The 16,064-nt window shown below is 46.1% G+C and overlaps 1 protein-coding gene across 1 annotated transcript in view; it reads right to left on the bottom strand.

Moving 5' to 3' along the window:
• Positions 1–5,208: 5,208 nt before the first annotated feature.
• The window catches only part of LOC311232242 (long-chain fatty acid transport protein 1-like), a 24,803-nt gene continuing 13,947 nt past the window's right edge, over positions 5,209–16,064 (bottom strand). Inside the window, 9 exon segments of the mRNA XM_084318981.1 lie at positions 5,209–5,653; positions 6,247–6,393; positions 6,865–7,029; positions 8,477–8,614; positions 8,763–8,889; positions 9,358–9,567; positions 13,476–13,585; positions 14,858–14,876; positions 14,878–14,950. Coding sequence (XP_084175107.1) covers positions 5,496–5,653; positions 6,247–6,393; positions 6,865–7,029; positions 8,477–8,614; positions 8,763–8,889; positions 9,358–9,567; positions 13,476–13,585; positions 14,858–14,876; positions 14,878–14,950 — 1,147 coding nt within the window. The 3' untranslated portion in view covers positions 5,209–5,495.

Raw genomic sequence — 16,064 nt, 5'->3', positions numbered from 1 at the left:
ACAAGTCTTGGGATAATCAGAGATCTCAGCGTTTGCCCTATGTGTGATCTGTCTGTGTGTGCGCGATCGCTTTGAGGAAATCAGAGAATCGATTTTTCAGATCGCCTATATAGCGTGCATACGTACACATATACTATCGATAATCTAGCGTTTATTTGAAAACGATTCATAAATAGGCCGAAAAATTACAACGTTTTTGTGTATTCTAGAATATTCCAGAAAAGGGCGATTATCATGAAATATTTATATTTTCGAAAACGAGGGCTTTTCAAAATGCTATAAAACGGAAATGAACCGATAAAAAAACAATCCGCTTCGACAATGTTGACTGGAAAACGAGTCATTGATAAGCGATGGGCAGATTAGACACATAGCCATAATTTAAAACATAAATTAGGCGTTATTAACGCTAACATTGAAGTGGATGGTGGGCATTCAAGCACTAAATTGTGCGCCCCCTGCTGGCACTGAAAGTATTAATGAATATAACTTAGCAGTTTTTTTTTACTACTATACTATAATATTAGTGTAGCCTAATCTTTATCTGCAACTGTGAAGAAAAAACCCATTGGTTTAAACAGAATGAATAGACACATAATTTAATTTGTATTTTTTATTAAAAATAAAAAATTCGAATTTTGATTTAGAATTCGAATGTTAACATAACGAACGAACGTTTGAACATTCGGGCTCAGCCTTATACAAACACAGCAATACTAGGGTTAAGGCTATGGTTAGTTTAGGTAACAGTGTGGTTAATATTAGGGTTAGGGTGCCTCCCATGTGAGTGCCCTGGGTGCGTTTCCCAGCTGGGGAACTCAAATGTTTTCTAAAAAGAAACGTCAAAAGTAAAAGAAATTTGAATATGTAATATATGTACGTATTTGTAAATATGCAAATACGTCAATATATGACTTGGCTATAGCATAACATATAATATGTACCTTTTTCCTGTGGTCGATAAGTACTTTATTTACATATTTTAAGCGAGATCGGGCTGTAGTACATAGCCAGGCCATGACTTTGTACTTTGTATTTAGTATTTAGTATTTTGTGTCCTTTAATGTCTTTCAGTCTTACTGAACCCCGAAAATATAATCATATTATAAATTGACTTGATTCAATGAAAGAATTTAAAGTGTGTGTATGTGTTCACTTCTCTTGTTCTTCGTCTCCTTGCATCCTCCCTCCTCCAGCCCCGGTGACCCTGGACCCCAGGACAGCGAGCTCGTCCCTGAGGCTGTCCCCCGGGCTGGACGGTGTCCGGGGCTCCTCTGGAACACCCCAGAACCCAGAGGAGGAGGACGAGGAGGAAGCAGATGGCTCTGTACCAGAAAACCCTGAGCGCTTCCATCCTTACTCCTCCGTCCTGGCTAGGGAGGGCTACAGCTCCGGCACACACTGCTGGGACGTACTGGTATGTAGAGGTACACACACATTGATACATACACACACACACCTACACACACATACACACACACACATTAATTGATACATATATCTATACACACACACACACACACACACACACACACACACACACACACACACACACACACACACACACACACACACACACACACACACACACACACACACACACACACACACACACACACACACACACACACATACATAATAATATTAAAATAAAAAGTAACCGACAGTTACTTAACTGCATTGTTATTGTAGTTCTGTGGAATCAGCCCCGCGCTTCATCCTCATGAAGCTCATTCTGTCTTGCAGGTGGGAGACTGTGACGGCTGGACCATCGGCGTAGCCGGCCAATCGTTGCCGCGAAGGGAGGAGTTTGAGCCTTGTCCAGAGGCGGGTCTTTGGGCCGTGAGCCTACGGGAGGGCAAGTACCAAGCCATGACCACGCCCCCTCAGATCCTCCACCGCGACTGTCCCCTCCGGAAGGTGCGCGTCTCGCTGGACTGGGACCGGGGGCGGTTAGAGTTCACGGACGGCGACACCGACGACCACGTTTTCACATTCACCCATCGCTTCGCCGAGAAGGTGTACCCGTACTTTGAGAGTATATCTACCCACAAGGGCCTGTCGGTGTTGCCGTACGGAGTGAACGTGAGCAAGAGCGTCGATCCCGCCGATCCCGGTGAGGACGCCCCCGGGGAGGATCGGGCCACCACCAACGGATGGTCCAACGAGGGAGAGGGCGCCGCCGGGGTCGATGGATCCGTCCACAACGAGGTTAAATCCGCCAACGAGGACCCGACGGCCAAAACTAAATCCCCCACAAAGGGAAAGACCGCAGGTCCCAAATTTGTTAAAAGAAAAATTATTAAAACCAAATTCAACGTGACCTACCCTGTTTCACTGAGCCGAGCGCTGAGGCTCAGAGACGCAGAATCCAGCTAGGATCACACGCCTAGATCCCGGGTCTCGAACATTACCCCGCCGCCCCAGCCGGCTAAGAGGGGTATTAGACTTCAGGGCAGGGGCGTCCATTTGGTATGGCAAGGTATGGCACTCGCCATACCTTGGCAAATAAAAATGTAAAAAAATAAATAAAAATGTTTTACAATTTTTTATGTTGATTTAGAATTCGAATGTCAACATTATGAACGAAGCTTCGAACTATTCGGTACAGCCCTAGCATGTTTTGATATTGTCAATTATCTCACTTTTACTAGGTGACTTTTACTGTGACTAACTGAAATATGCCCAAAAAAAAAGGAAAATGGACATAGGGACGTTTTTTAATCAAAGGGCAGCAGAGACAAGTGATACAGGGACACAGGTAAGGTCTGGCTTAGTGATTATAATAGTGCAGTTCAGCATTCAGTAACTCATACTTTTTGTGAATGTGTTTTTGATACTACATTCTGTTGAACACACACCTCAAAACCGTACCTAAGGAAAATTGGCTCAATTGCAAGAAAAGTAATAGACAGTTATGATATTACATTCTGCATAATTCGTATGCAAAATATTGTGGTTCCCTGCTTTAGTCTGTTGACACATTTCTATACTAAAAATGCTTGTGTAGTCCTGTGTCATACCGAAATGTCATATAACTGAATTGTATAGAAACAACTCATCAAAAGTGACTATTGCACAACTGATTTGACAAAAAAAATCTACCAAGGGGGGGAAACCCCCCCTTCACCCCCCTCCTCGCCATACCTTGCCTTTGTACTGAAAGGACGCCACTGCTTCAGGGCTGCACTGCCACGCTCACCCACCGTTTGACGTCTCCCAGCTGGGAAACCTATTTGGGTCACGGCACCACCTGTAACACGTCTGAATTTCAAACCAGTCAGGCAGAGGGGGATATTAGGCTAACTAGGTGCCAGGCTACACTGATACGGCTAACACATAATTAAGCTTCAGGGAATTGCTGACTGTCTGACTTGACTCACTGCAGTAGTACCGTTTAAGAGCAATTAGCAGCTATTAAGCGTGGTTCTTTTTTTAAACTATTTTGTTCCGTGTTTCCCTTTGTACCGGAAGACACGTGGTCTGTTATGACACCAGCGCTTCACAACACGCCAATGCCCGAGTTAGGCTCGTCTTGAAATACCTATGCATTGGAAAAGACTAATCTTGCAATATGTCTATACTACTATGCACAATGAGTGTAAAGCTCGATACTATTTGACGAACAACACCACTGACCCTTGGCTGCCAGAGATGTACCCCTCCTGCTGACTTGTTGTTCACAATTTGTAATTTCAGTGCAGCTTTAAATAAATAATTAGTTAATTCATTGTTTATTTTTAGTCTACTTGCTTAATTACAGGGAAATGTTATTTTACCTAACCTAACGGGAATAATGTGCACATGTGATTTTTCAGGCATACATATACAGTTCAGATGCATTTGATATGGATGTCATAAATAGAACATTTTAAAGGTGAATTTGTATACTGTTTTATTAAAATTACTTTCATCAACATTACTTGTCACTGGCTTTTGATATTATGCTTTACTGAATGTACTTTAAAAAATTAATAAAAAGTAGTATTACAGCAGCACGTGGAGTAGTGGTTAACACTGCCGCCTCACAGCAAGAAGGTCCTGGGTTCAATTCCCACTTGCCTGCATGCTCTCTCTGTGCTCACAGGGGGTTCCCCTCCAGAAAACATGCAGAATGCAATGTGTGCAATGAATAAAGACTTGTTCAAAGTCCAGTTTAATTAATACATTTTCTATTGAATAAAGAATAAGCAAACAGTACATTTGTTGAAAGAGTATTACAATGATTTCATTTTAATTGTAAATAAAATCAATACATTGATGTTAGTACTGATGTTATTGTTCCATCAATGAGAACCAACGTATCCCTCTCACAGAGAGCAGTCTGCTCTCATCCCAGTCACACACACACACACACACACACATACACATTCACGCTTGCATACACACACACACACAGAAAATCTTTTTTTCACTATATCCATTATGCGTTTATGTACATATATTTTTGAAGGGCAAAACTTTCGTACTGTGAAATACTCAAAATACAAAGTCTTTAACATAGGACGCATAGGAAGGTAATAGGAAGCATAGGAAGGATGTTAGGAAGCATAGGAAGGATGTTAGGAAGCATAGGAAGGATGTTAGGAAGCATAGGAAAGATGTTAGGAAGCATAGGAAGGATGTTAGGAAGCATAGGAAAGATGTTAGGAAGCATAGGAAGGATGTTAGAAAGCATAGGAAAGATGATAGGAATCACAGGGGGTGATGGGAAGCATAGGAAGGGTGATGGGAAGCATAGGAAGGGTAATATGAAACATAGGAAGGGTGATATGAAATATAGGAAGGGTGAAAGAAAGAATAGGAAGGGTGATAGGAAGCAAACAAAGGGTGATAGGAAGTAAGTTAAAAACAAGTTCCAAGCATGAGGGGGCTTATTTCAATGGACAATGGTGGAAATAAATTCATGCATAAATGTTTTTAATGCATAGGTATAACAACAATAGGTTCACTACTATGGCATTTCCATGTTGTAAACAGGGACCAGAGAGCTGATTCCCCGAGGCTCTGATCAGTGAATCTGTGTAGTATCGCCCCCTTGTGTTAATATACTATGCTACTATTCTTATACTACTACCTATCTTGCTAATATGTCTCTATACTACTATGCACTCAGAGTGTAACATTCAAGCTCGATACTATTTGATGAACAACGCCACTGACCCGTAGCTGCCAGAGAGGTACCCCCCCCCCCCCCCCTCCTGCTGACTTGTTGTTCACAATCTGTAAGTCGCTTTGGATAAAAGCATCAGCTAAATGACTAAATTGTAAATTATGAGTGAGTGAGTGAGTGACATTGCCGGTCATAGCGGTGCTTTGCACAATGAATCAAAACGTAAACGAAGCCAGTAACAGGATGACATTACCTCAAAAGGTGTCACCTGATATTATAGATCGGGCCTTTAGATCCAGATCCATAATTGTTTCTATCCCCCATCCCCCTTTCCCTCAGTCATTTAAAAAAAAGAACTACTAACTCTCCTCAAATCTTCATCTCATAGCTTGACACTGCCCTCTGTGATGGCACTATATAGTTCCTTGGTGAGAGCCTCATAACGCCCAGCACGGCTGTTCAGAAAGAAGAGCCGGTCATTTGAGCACTGTGGATCGTATCCCTCCTTCTGAAGCCGCGTCTTCTGGATCTTAAAGGTCCCTGAACACGAGGGGAAAAGAGAGAGCGTGAGTGTCAGTGTGTGTGTGTGTGTGTGTGTGTGTGTGTGTGTGTGTGTGTGTGTGTGTGTGTGTGTGTGTGTGTGTGTGTGTGTGTGTGTGTGTGTGTGTGTGTGTGTGTGTGTGTGTGTGTGTGTGAACAGACTAGATAGTGAACAGACTAGTTGTTGAGCAGAAACTCAACACAAGGCAAACTAGAGAGACACCTGCAGGATGGGAGGTAAACTAGAGACACCTGCAGGACGGGAGGCAAACTAGAGAGACACCTGCAGGATGGGAGGTAAACTAGAGACACCTGCAGGACGGGAGGTAAACTAGAGAGACACCTGCAGGATGGGAGGTAAACTAGAGAGACCTGCAGGACGGGAGGTAAACTAGAGAGACACCTGCAGGACGGGAGGTAAACTAGAGAGACACCTGCAGGACGGGAGGTAAACTAGAGACACCTGCAGGACGGGAGGTAAACTAGAGAGACACCTGCAGGACGGGAGGTGTGTGTGTGTGTGTGTGTGTGTGTGTGTGTGTGTGTGTGTGTGTGTGTGTGTGTGTGTGTGTGTGTGTGTGTGTGTGCCTCACCTGTGGTGTCTACTTGTGGCATGAGTCGGAGGAAGACAGGTCGTGCGTAGGGGGGCAGGGCTTTGTGGACACAGATGAAGAACGCATCGCTGTCAAACCTGTTTTCTGCATCCGCTATAGCTGCCATACCAGCCTTCCCCTCCACGCCTTCACACAGACAGGTAGAGAGACAGACAGACAGACAGACAGACAGATAGGTAGACAGACAGACAGACAGATAGACAGACAGACAGACAGACAGACAGACAGACAGACAGACAGACAGACAGACAGACAGACAGACAGACAGACAGACAGACAGGTAGACAGGTAGACAAACAGACAGGTAGACAAACAGACAGGTAGACAAACAGGTTGATAGACGGACGGACGGACGGACAGACAGACAGACGGACGGACGGACGGACGGACAGACAGACAGACGGACGGACGGACGGACGGACGGACAGACAGACAGGTAGTTAAATAGACAGGTCGATAGACAGACAGGTCGATAGACAGACAGGTCGATAGACAGGCGGTCAGATAGGCAGATAGATAGACAAACAGGTCGATAGACAGACGGGTAGAGATAGGCAGATGGACAGACAGACAGACATAACTACATAACCACAGTACCTGGCACAGTCACACCATAAACAGCGACATCAGTCCGCCCCAGCAGGCCGCTGACGATCCCCTGCACCTCCGTGGTCGACACGTTCTCTCCTCGCCAGCGGAACGTGTCCCCGCTACGGTCACGGAAATAGATGTAGCCGAACTCGTCCATCACCATCACATCTCCTGGAGAGAGAGAGCGAGAGAGAGAGAGAGAGAGAGAGAGAGAGAGAGAGAGAGAGAGAGAGAGAGAGAGAGAGAGAGAGAGAGAGAGAGAGAGAGAGAGAGAGAGAGAGAGGGAGAGAGAGAGAGAGAGAGAGAGAGAGAGAGAGAGAGAGAGAGAGAGAGAACGAGAGAGAGAGAGAGAGAGAGAGAGAGAGACGTTGATTCTACAGACATCCTCGGAATTAAATAATTATAATAATATAATTATTATATATGGGTCTCCTGAAAGGCGCTATATAAATTCAAGATATTATTATTATTATTATTATTATTATTATTATTATTATTATTATTATTATTATTATTATTATTATTATTATTATTATTATTATTATAAATACAACAATATTTGTATGATTAAAAATTACATTTTACATTGTGATGTCCGAAAATAAATAAAAGCACTACACCAACACTGCAAATGACAGTGAATAAATAAATAAATAAATAAGAACTAAACCCAATCGTGCGTATATACCTATAGTGGAATAGAATGGACACATCTACATTCTGCTCTCAGCACACCCCATTCCTTTCATAGGCTATATATTTGCCATGTTCTCTGTTGTTATTATTTATTATTTATATTTGTATTTTTTGACATTGCTTATTATTGTATACATTGTAAGAGCCAGTGAAGGAACATTCCACTGCTCATCTTGCCCGGACAACAGACGTGCTGTCCAAGTCCGACAGCGATTAATTGCACGGATGCAGGAGGAATAAAGCCTTTAATTAAACATGAATTTGCCTTATAAGGAGCTGGCGGGGCGTGTCTGTGTGCAAATGCAGGTGTACGAGAACGTGCTTCCAGTTTAAGAATGAGTGACGTACTTCATTCAAGGGGTTCGTAGTTGCGATCATTTTGGCAACTTAAGAGAACCTCTCCACGCGTTGATGACTCGGGGGGGGGGGGGGGGGGGGGGGGGAGACTATCGTAGGTTTTCTCTTACGAACTTCCTACGAGGTTATTTACGAGGAAACTTACGAGGAAACTTACAAGAATGTTGCTGCATGAGGTCCAATGTGTGATACTTATTTATTTTTATTTTATTTAACCTTTATTTACCCAGGGTAGGTTCGCTGAGCACGGATGCTCTTTTTCAGCTACGCCCTGCTTCACATTCACACAGTTCCATTCACACCTGGGAGCTGCTGCCCAGTACAACCACAGTCTGACACCGTTGGCCACTGAGCAACTCCACTGGAGCAGTTGGGGGTTTAGTGCCTTGCTCAAGGGCACTTCAGCGGTTGGTGTTAAGGGTATGGGAGAGAGTTATTCATTCACTTCCCCAGCCCAGATTTTTCCTGCCGGTCCGGGGGATCGAACCGACGACCTTCCGGTCACAAACTCGCTTCACTAACCATTAGGCCACCGCTAATATATATACAGTATAATATAAGTTACCTGAGACATAGACAGAATCCCCCAGACTGAAGACATTGTGAGCTATCTTCTGACTGGTGGAATCGTCGTCAGCGTAGCCATCGAAACGCCTGAGAGGATCGCTCTGGTTGATCCTCCCAACCAACACTCCTGGCTCATCTGGAGGGAGGGAATGACAGATGGAGGGGTGTGTTTGTTTGTGAACGCTTCACTGTGTGTGTGTGTGTGTGTGTGTGTGTGTGTGTGTGTGTGCGTGCGTGCGTGCGTGCGTGCGTGTGTGTGCGCGCGCGTGTGTGTGTGTTCTCACCAGGCAGGCAGGATACACAAAGACCCAGTCTGTCTCTGATCAGCTCCATACTGTCCTCCTCCACTCTCACCAGACTGATGGGATAGTAACCGGGCAGGAGACGACTGTTGAAACCACACGCCCCCACCTGGAGACACACAACACACACACACATGCACACGCACACACACAGACACACACACACACACGCGCACACACACACACACACACACACACACACACACGCACACACACACACACACACACAGGTTAACCGTCTGTAGTGTGGTAGTGAAAGGGTTAACCTTCTGTAGTGTGGTTGTGAAATTAAGGGTTAACCCTTTGTCGTGTGGCAGTGAAAGGGTTACCCTTCTGTATTGTCACAGTGAAAGGGTTAACCCGTTGGTAGTGTGGTAGTGAAAGGGTTAAACTAGCACAGGGGTTCACAGGCACAAACAAACTCCTCCATTTTGGCCCCACCACTATACTTTTATGCTAGCTCGCTAACGTGATGAATGAATTGACTTGGCTCACACAGACGCACACTCACACAGACACACACTCACACTCACACAGACACGCCCATGTGCACGTGTGCACACACACACACACTCACCTTTCCGTCCATGTTGATGAGGCTACAGTTGCACTCTGTGGCTCCGTAGAACTCGCCGACCCACTGGATTCTGAACCTCCCTACAAACTCCTCCCACACGGCGGGGCGGAGTCCGTTACCCATGGCAACGCGCACCTGGTGCTGCGCCTCAGAGGGCCGGACAGGCTGGGCCAGCAGGTAGCGGCAGATCTCCCCGATGTACTGGATCACCTGCACACACACACACACACACGCACACACACACACACACACACACACACACACACACACACACACACACACACACACACACACACACACACACACACACAGACACACACACACACACACACACACAATGAGACAAAAACAATATTATTGAACTTTAATATCCTCACTGAAGCACAAATGTAATGGCCTATGTAACTTTAACAAAGTCTCTCTCAAGAGAAGTCTGCTCACTCTGCCGCCATTTTGATAACAGCGGGATCATCCCTATGTTCCCCGGGTCCTATGTTCCCCGGGTTCTATGTTCCCCGCTTTGATTGATTAATAGATTGAACATTTTATAAATTTTTATTATTTTATTAATTATTAATGTCCGCCTTGTTTCGAACGGTTAAGCTTAGGCCCTCTTTCGAACTGGTTAAGGTTAGAGTTTGGAATCAGGGCTGGTGGTCTAAAATGTTCAATCAATCAATCAATCAAAGCGGGGAACATAGGACCCGGGGAACATAGACATGCTCCCATAACAGCAACGAACGAGACTAACAAGACCTGACCCCCTTCTACACATTCCAGTGGTTTCTGCCAGAGTCTTAAGTTCCCATGGCAACCACTCACTGCCGAGATCGTTATTGATTTTAAACGTGTTGAAGCTCACATTTCACCTCAAAATGCAGTCGATTATAATTGTACTCGGCGTAAAATAACATCACGTTTACTTATTTTCCCTGAATATGTTTTGTTTTTGTAGCAAGTAGTTTCGTTGTTGTCGCCATCTTTTTAGCGTGACGTATTTCTCCATTCAGAACTCTGTCTCTGGCTTCGTCTCCTCTCTAGGTGCCGGCAGGAAGAAATACAGGAAACATCATGTCCACAAACCGGTCCTCTCTGAAGCAATTGGTCTCACAAGTCGAAGCACATTTAATACGGTACAAAATCACAGTCACACAAAAGCTATAACATATAATCATACACACACTGTGACAGAATTGGAGCGCGCTGTCGGAGACATCTCTCTCTGTGACGCTCGGGGCGCGCCGGGACACGCCCACGGTGACCTCACGGCGTCCTCGCTGTGCTGACGTCCACACGGACGGCATCATCAATAAAGCATTTTCGATGTCTATTTTGCGTCTCACGCAATAAAATGGGCTCAACGTCGAATCTCTCTAGGATGACGCACTGCTGCCGCTGCAGGATCACTCTGCTCACACCTTAATCCAGTATAGCCTCTTTATTCCCCCTCCTTTTTCCTCCGATTTTCTCCCATCCCAATGTTAGTCGTTATGCCAATTCCCAATCCCCTTCCTGGTCGCTGCGCACTTACCCCCCACAGTCGGTCTGGGAGAGTGGAGGCTATCACGTGCTTCCTCCGACACACGTCCAGCCAATCAACCGCTTCTTTTCACCTGGCAGCGCGGATTCTCACTGAGAGGGCGTAGCGTGTGGGAGGATCACACTATCCCACTTAGATCCTATCCGCGCTGAGCAGGCGCCCCGACCGAACTGTAGGAGTCGCTGTTTACAACGACCCGGACCCACCCCGCCAGCTTCTCCCACCCTCTATGCCAATTGTATTAGTGTGAACGGCCAGCCAAGCTGGTGACAACCCTGGAGCTGTGAGCTGGATTCGAACAGGCGAATCCTAGTGTCTCCGGGGTTGGTGACGAACGCAATCTCCGCCCCAGTATAGCCTCTTTATAACTTGAACTTAAAGGGGACATGCATTGCTATGCCTAGCACTATTTGGGCAACTTTACACAATTCCTGTGAATCTATTGAACACATTTGTAAGATTTTATTCAAAAAAAATTACAAGTACTCAAAAGCCACATTTTTCTCACTTTGGATTTCAGGCTGTGTTGGCCTGGCTCCGCCCATAAGCACTTTGTAAATGAGTGTGTGCTACTGCTGCTTCCCCGCGAGGTCCAGGTTGTGTTTAAATGAGTGTGTGCTACTGCTGCTTCCCCGCGAGGTCCAGGTTGTGTTTAAATGAGTGTGTGCTACTGCTGCTTCCCCGCGAGGTCCAGGTTGTGTTTAAATGAGTGTGTGCTACTGCTGCTTCCCCGCAAGGTCCAGGTTGTGTTTAAATGAGTGTGTGCTACTGCTGCTTCCCCGCGAGGTCCAGGTTGTGTTTAAATGAGTGTGTGCTACTGCTGCTTCCCCGCGAGGTCCAGGTTGTGTTTAAATGAGTGTGTGCTACTGCTGCTTCCCCGCGAGGTCCAGGTTGTGTTTAAATGAGTGTGTGCTACTGCTGCTTCCTCGCGCCGGTTTGTTTCCCCGACGGAAGCTCCTCTCTCTCTCTCTCCCTCCCTCTCTGTCTCTCTCCCTCTCTCTCTCTCCCTCTCTATCTCTCTCTCCCTCTCTCTCTCACTCGCTCGTTGTCTGCCTCGCTCTGTTTGAGGAAGTGTCGGGTTACACTATCTGCCTCGCTCTGTTTGAGGAAGTGTCGGGTTACACTATCTGCCTCGCTCTGTTTGAGGAAGCGCTGTCAACCATAGAGTTAGTTATGCAAATCAGTGCTATATTAACGTCAGCAAAACCGTCAAATCAGAACAGCTTAGTTGAGTGAGGGAGGATCTCGTGATCTCTACAGCCAATATGCACCATGCAAAAAAAAGCAATAAGAATAATCAACAATGTAGGATATTATGAACACACCAATAACTTATTTATAAAGCTACAAGCATTGAAATGTATGGACCTAGTGGATTTCAAAACTGCCCTCATTGTATACAAAGCCAGATATAAACTAATCCCAGGCAACATTCAAAAATGGTTCAGAGACAGGGAAGGAGAATATAACTTAAGAGGGAGAGGGAATCTTAAACAACCAATGGTAAACACCACGCTGAAAAGCATGTGCATATCGGTGTGTGGAGTGAAGTTGTGGAATAATTTACCTGAATACATCAAACTGAGTAAACATGTGGCACAATTTAAAAAGCAGCTAAAAAGATACACATTAGAGAAATACAGAAATGAGTAATGAGGATAAACAAAGTTATGTTATATTGTGTATGTAGTGCTGTACTATATTCACTGCTGTCAAGTGAATACATTTTTTTTTTATATAAGTAAAAGTATATTCTATATTGTAATATACTAAATTATGTTATATCTAGTCAAATTAATGGAAGAACAAATATAAATGTAAGGGGGTAGGGATCAATAAGCTTAGCTTCCCTCTACTCCTTTTTTGGACATGTCTGCTAACCAAACACATTGCTCTTGACCTTTTGTTTATAATTCCTTTTTCTTTTTTTTATGTTTTTTTTATTTGTTGTTATGATTGTTTGGTTTGACGGAACAAGATACCGTGATTTCTTTTGGAGGAAATGGAGAATTACTTTAAACTTTTCATTCATTCATTCAACTCGAGACTAGACTGATGAGTCAATATGGTAATTAGAGACACAGACCCATTGATACTAACCCATATTACTATAAAACCATGCTAAACACAGAAAAAATCCATTTATAATGCATGTCCCATTTAAATACCTAAATCATGTTTTTGGGGGAAAAGCAATACTTTTATTCCACACCTTTCTAAAAGTATTATTTTTTTATGATTACTGTTCATAAAAATATTTTCTATAGCACATTTAATTAACACTAATACAGTACTTCAGCTTTGGGTAAGAGACACGCTGCTACCCTTTCCTGCCGACACATACTGGTCCTAGGACAGCTTTCTATCAATGGTGGCTAGAAAGGTACAACAGATAAATACAGAGAGGAATGACCATTGACACCTATGTTTAATTTTTTTTATTGAAATGACATACTGTAGCATAGTTTAGCTCCTAGGTTCAGGAAACTCACTACATATATGATGATCTCCTCAGTATAAATGGAAGCAACAAGGCAGTGCTCCTCAGTATCGCCTGGTGATTATATTGTTTACTTACAGTACAGTTGTATTTGACACAGTCGTCCCAGAAGCGACTGGCCGAGAACTTCCTCTTGACCACGACGGTCAGCCCAAACAGCAAACTCTGGCCCACGCCCATGATGTTACCTGCAACATTGCACGTACGCACACAAACACACGTACACATACACACACACACAAACACACACACACACACACAATGAGTAGTGATGTAAATCAAAGCATCAATCAAAAGTATAAATTGAAGTTTGAATATACAATTAATTATCCATTTCCATGGAAGTTATTTTTGTGAGGTCAGCATACAAGAGCACACATAGACACCAAATATGAATTGATATTAAAGAGGGAGGGAGGGGAAAAGAGGGGGGGAGACAGAGGGAGAGAGATGGGGAAAGAGAGAAAGGGGGAAAGAGAGAGAGTGAGTGAGAGGGAGAGCAGAGAGAGAAAGAGAGAGCAGAGGGATCAGGCCTACAGAGACACATGATAAAAGGGCAGGGTGAAAAGAAGGAGGGAGCAGGAGGAGGGAGGAGGAGGAGGGAGCAGGAGGAGGGAGCAGGAGGAGGGAGGAGGAGGAGGGAGCAGGAGGAGGGAGCAGGAGGAGGGAGCAGGAGGAGGGAGCAGGAGGAGGGAGCAGGAGGAGGGAGCAGGAGGAGGGAGGAGGAGGAGGAGGAGGGAGCAGGAGGAGGGAGCAGGAGGAGGGAGCAGGAGGAGGGAGCAGGAGGAGGAGGAGGGAGCAGGAGCAGGAGCAGGAGCAGGAGGGAGGAGGAGGAGGGAGAGGAGGAGGGAGCAGGAGGAGGGAGCAGGAGGAGGGAGGAGGAGGAGGGAGGAGGAGGAGGGAGAGGAGGAGGGAGCAGGAGGAGGGAGCAGGAGGAGGGAGGAGGAGGAGGGAGCAGGAGGAGGGAACAGGAGGAGGGAGCAGGAGGAGGGAGCAGGAGGAGGAGGAGGAGGGAGCAGGAGCAGGAGGAGGAGGAGGAGGGAGCAGGAGGAGGGAGCAGGAGGAGGGAGAGGAGGAGGAGGGAGGAGGAGGAGGGAGCAGGAGGAGGGAGCAGAGGAGGGGAGGAGGAGGAGGAGGGAGCAGGAGGAGGGAACAGGAGGAGGGAGCAGGAGGAGGGAGCAGGAGGAGGAGGAGGAGGGAGAGGAGGAGGAGCAGGAGGAGGGAGCAGGAGGAGGGAGAGGAGGAGGAGGGAGGAGGAGGAGGGAGCAGGAGGAGGGAGCAGGAGGAGGGAGGAGGAGGAGGGAGCAGGAGGAGGAGGAGGAGGAGGGAGCAGGAGGAGGAGCAGGAGGAGGAGGAGGAGGAGGAGGGAGGAGGAGGAGGGAGCAGGAGGAGGAGCAGGAGGAGGGAGGAGGAGGAGGGAGGAGCAGGAGGAGGAGCAGGAGGAGGAGGGAGGAGTCTACCTGCTGAGTGGTAGAGGGGGGAGGCAGTCGTAGATGACATCATCACGGCGCAGACCGAAGGAGTAGAAGCCAAATGCAGCGATGCGGAAATACCTGCCAGACAGAACCAGGAGCTTCATCATACAGAACCAGGAGCTTCATCATCAGAACCAGGAGCTTCATCATCAGAACCAGGAGCAGAACCAGGAGCTTCATCAGAACCAGGAGCTTCATCATCAGAACCAGGAGCTTCATCATCAGAACCAGGAGCTTCATCATCAGAACCAGGATCAGAACCAGGAGCTTCATCAGAACCAGGAGCTTCATCAGAACCAGGAGCTTCATCAGAACCAGGATGATTTATATTTTCACCTTTTCAAGCAACTGCAATTTCTTCAAACCGTAGAAATATAATATATTAATTAAACCTGTCCTTTTTTCCCCTGGGCTGCTACCCGGACTGATGTAAAAATTGGCTGGGGGGCGCATTATAAATGCAAATATCATATCATATCATATCAAACCTGCACCATGGAACTTTTATTGTGATGGAAATAGTGCCCCCCCGGCCCCCCTCATCGACGCACTTGGTCCCCTGGGTCCAAACCTCTCCACCTCTATCAGGAACCTCGGGGTCATCTTCGACAGCAATTTAAAATTCGATAAACAGGTCAGCGCCGTAGTCAAAAACTGTTTTTACCACCTCAGACTCCTGGCAAAGACAAAGGCATACCTCTCCCAAAGTAACCTAGAGACGGTGATACATGCCTTTGTCACCACTCGCCTCTACTACTGCAATGCCCTTTACACGGGCATCGACAAATCCCTGCTTCGCCGCCTACAACTGGTGCAGAATGCAGCCGCGCGTCTCCTCACCAAAACAAAAAAACATGAGCACATCAGCCCAGTTCTGGCCTCGCTCCACTGGCTGCCTGTTCGCTTTAGAATAGATTTTAAATTAGCCCTAAATGTTTTTAAATTACTTAATGGCACGGCTCCTCCCCATCTATCCGAGCTCTTGCACCGCCACACCCTCCACCGATCGCTTAGATCAGCTGACCAGCTGCTATTGGTGGTGCCTAGAACTAGGCTCAAGACTAGGGGAGACAGCTTTCTCCACCGCAGCGCCTAGACTGTGGAACAGCCTCCCCCTCAACATTCGGGCCGCCCAGACCGTGCAGGTTTTTAAATCACTTTTAAAAACCTACCTGTTCTCCCTGGCCTTCTC

This window comes from Notolepis coatsorum (genome assembly GCF_963971535.1).
Source record: "Notolepis coatsorum genome assembly, chromosome: 7".
Lineage (NCBI taxonomy): Eukaryota > Metazoa > Chordata > Actinopteri > Aulopiformes > Paralepididae > Notolepis > Notolepis coatsorum.
This window is presented reverse-complemented; position numbering and strand designations above follow the sequence as displayed.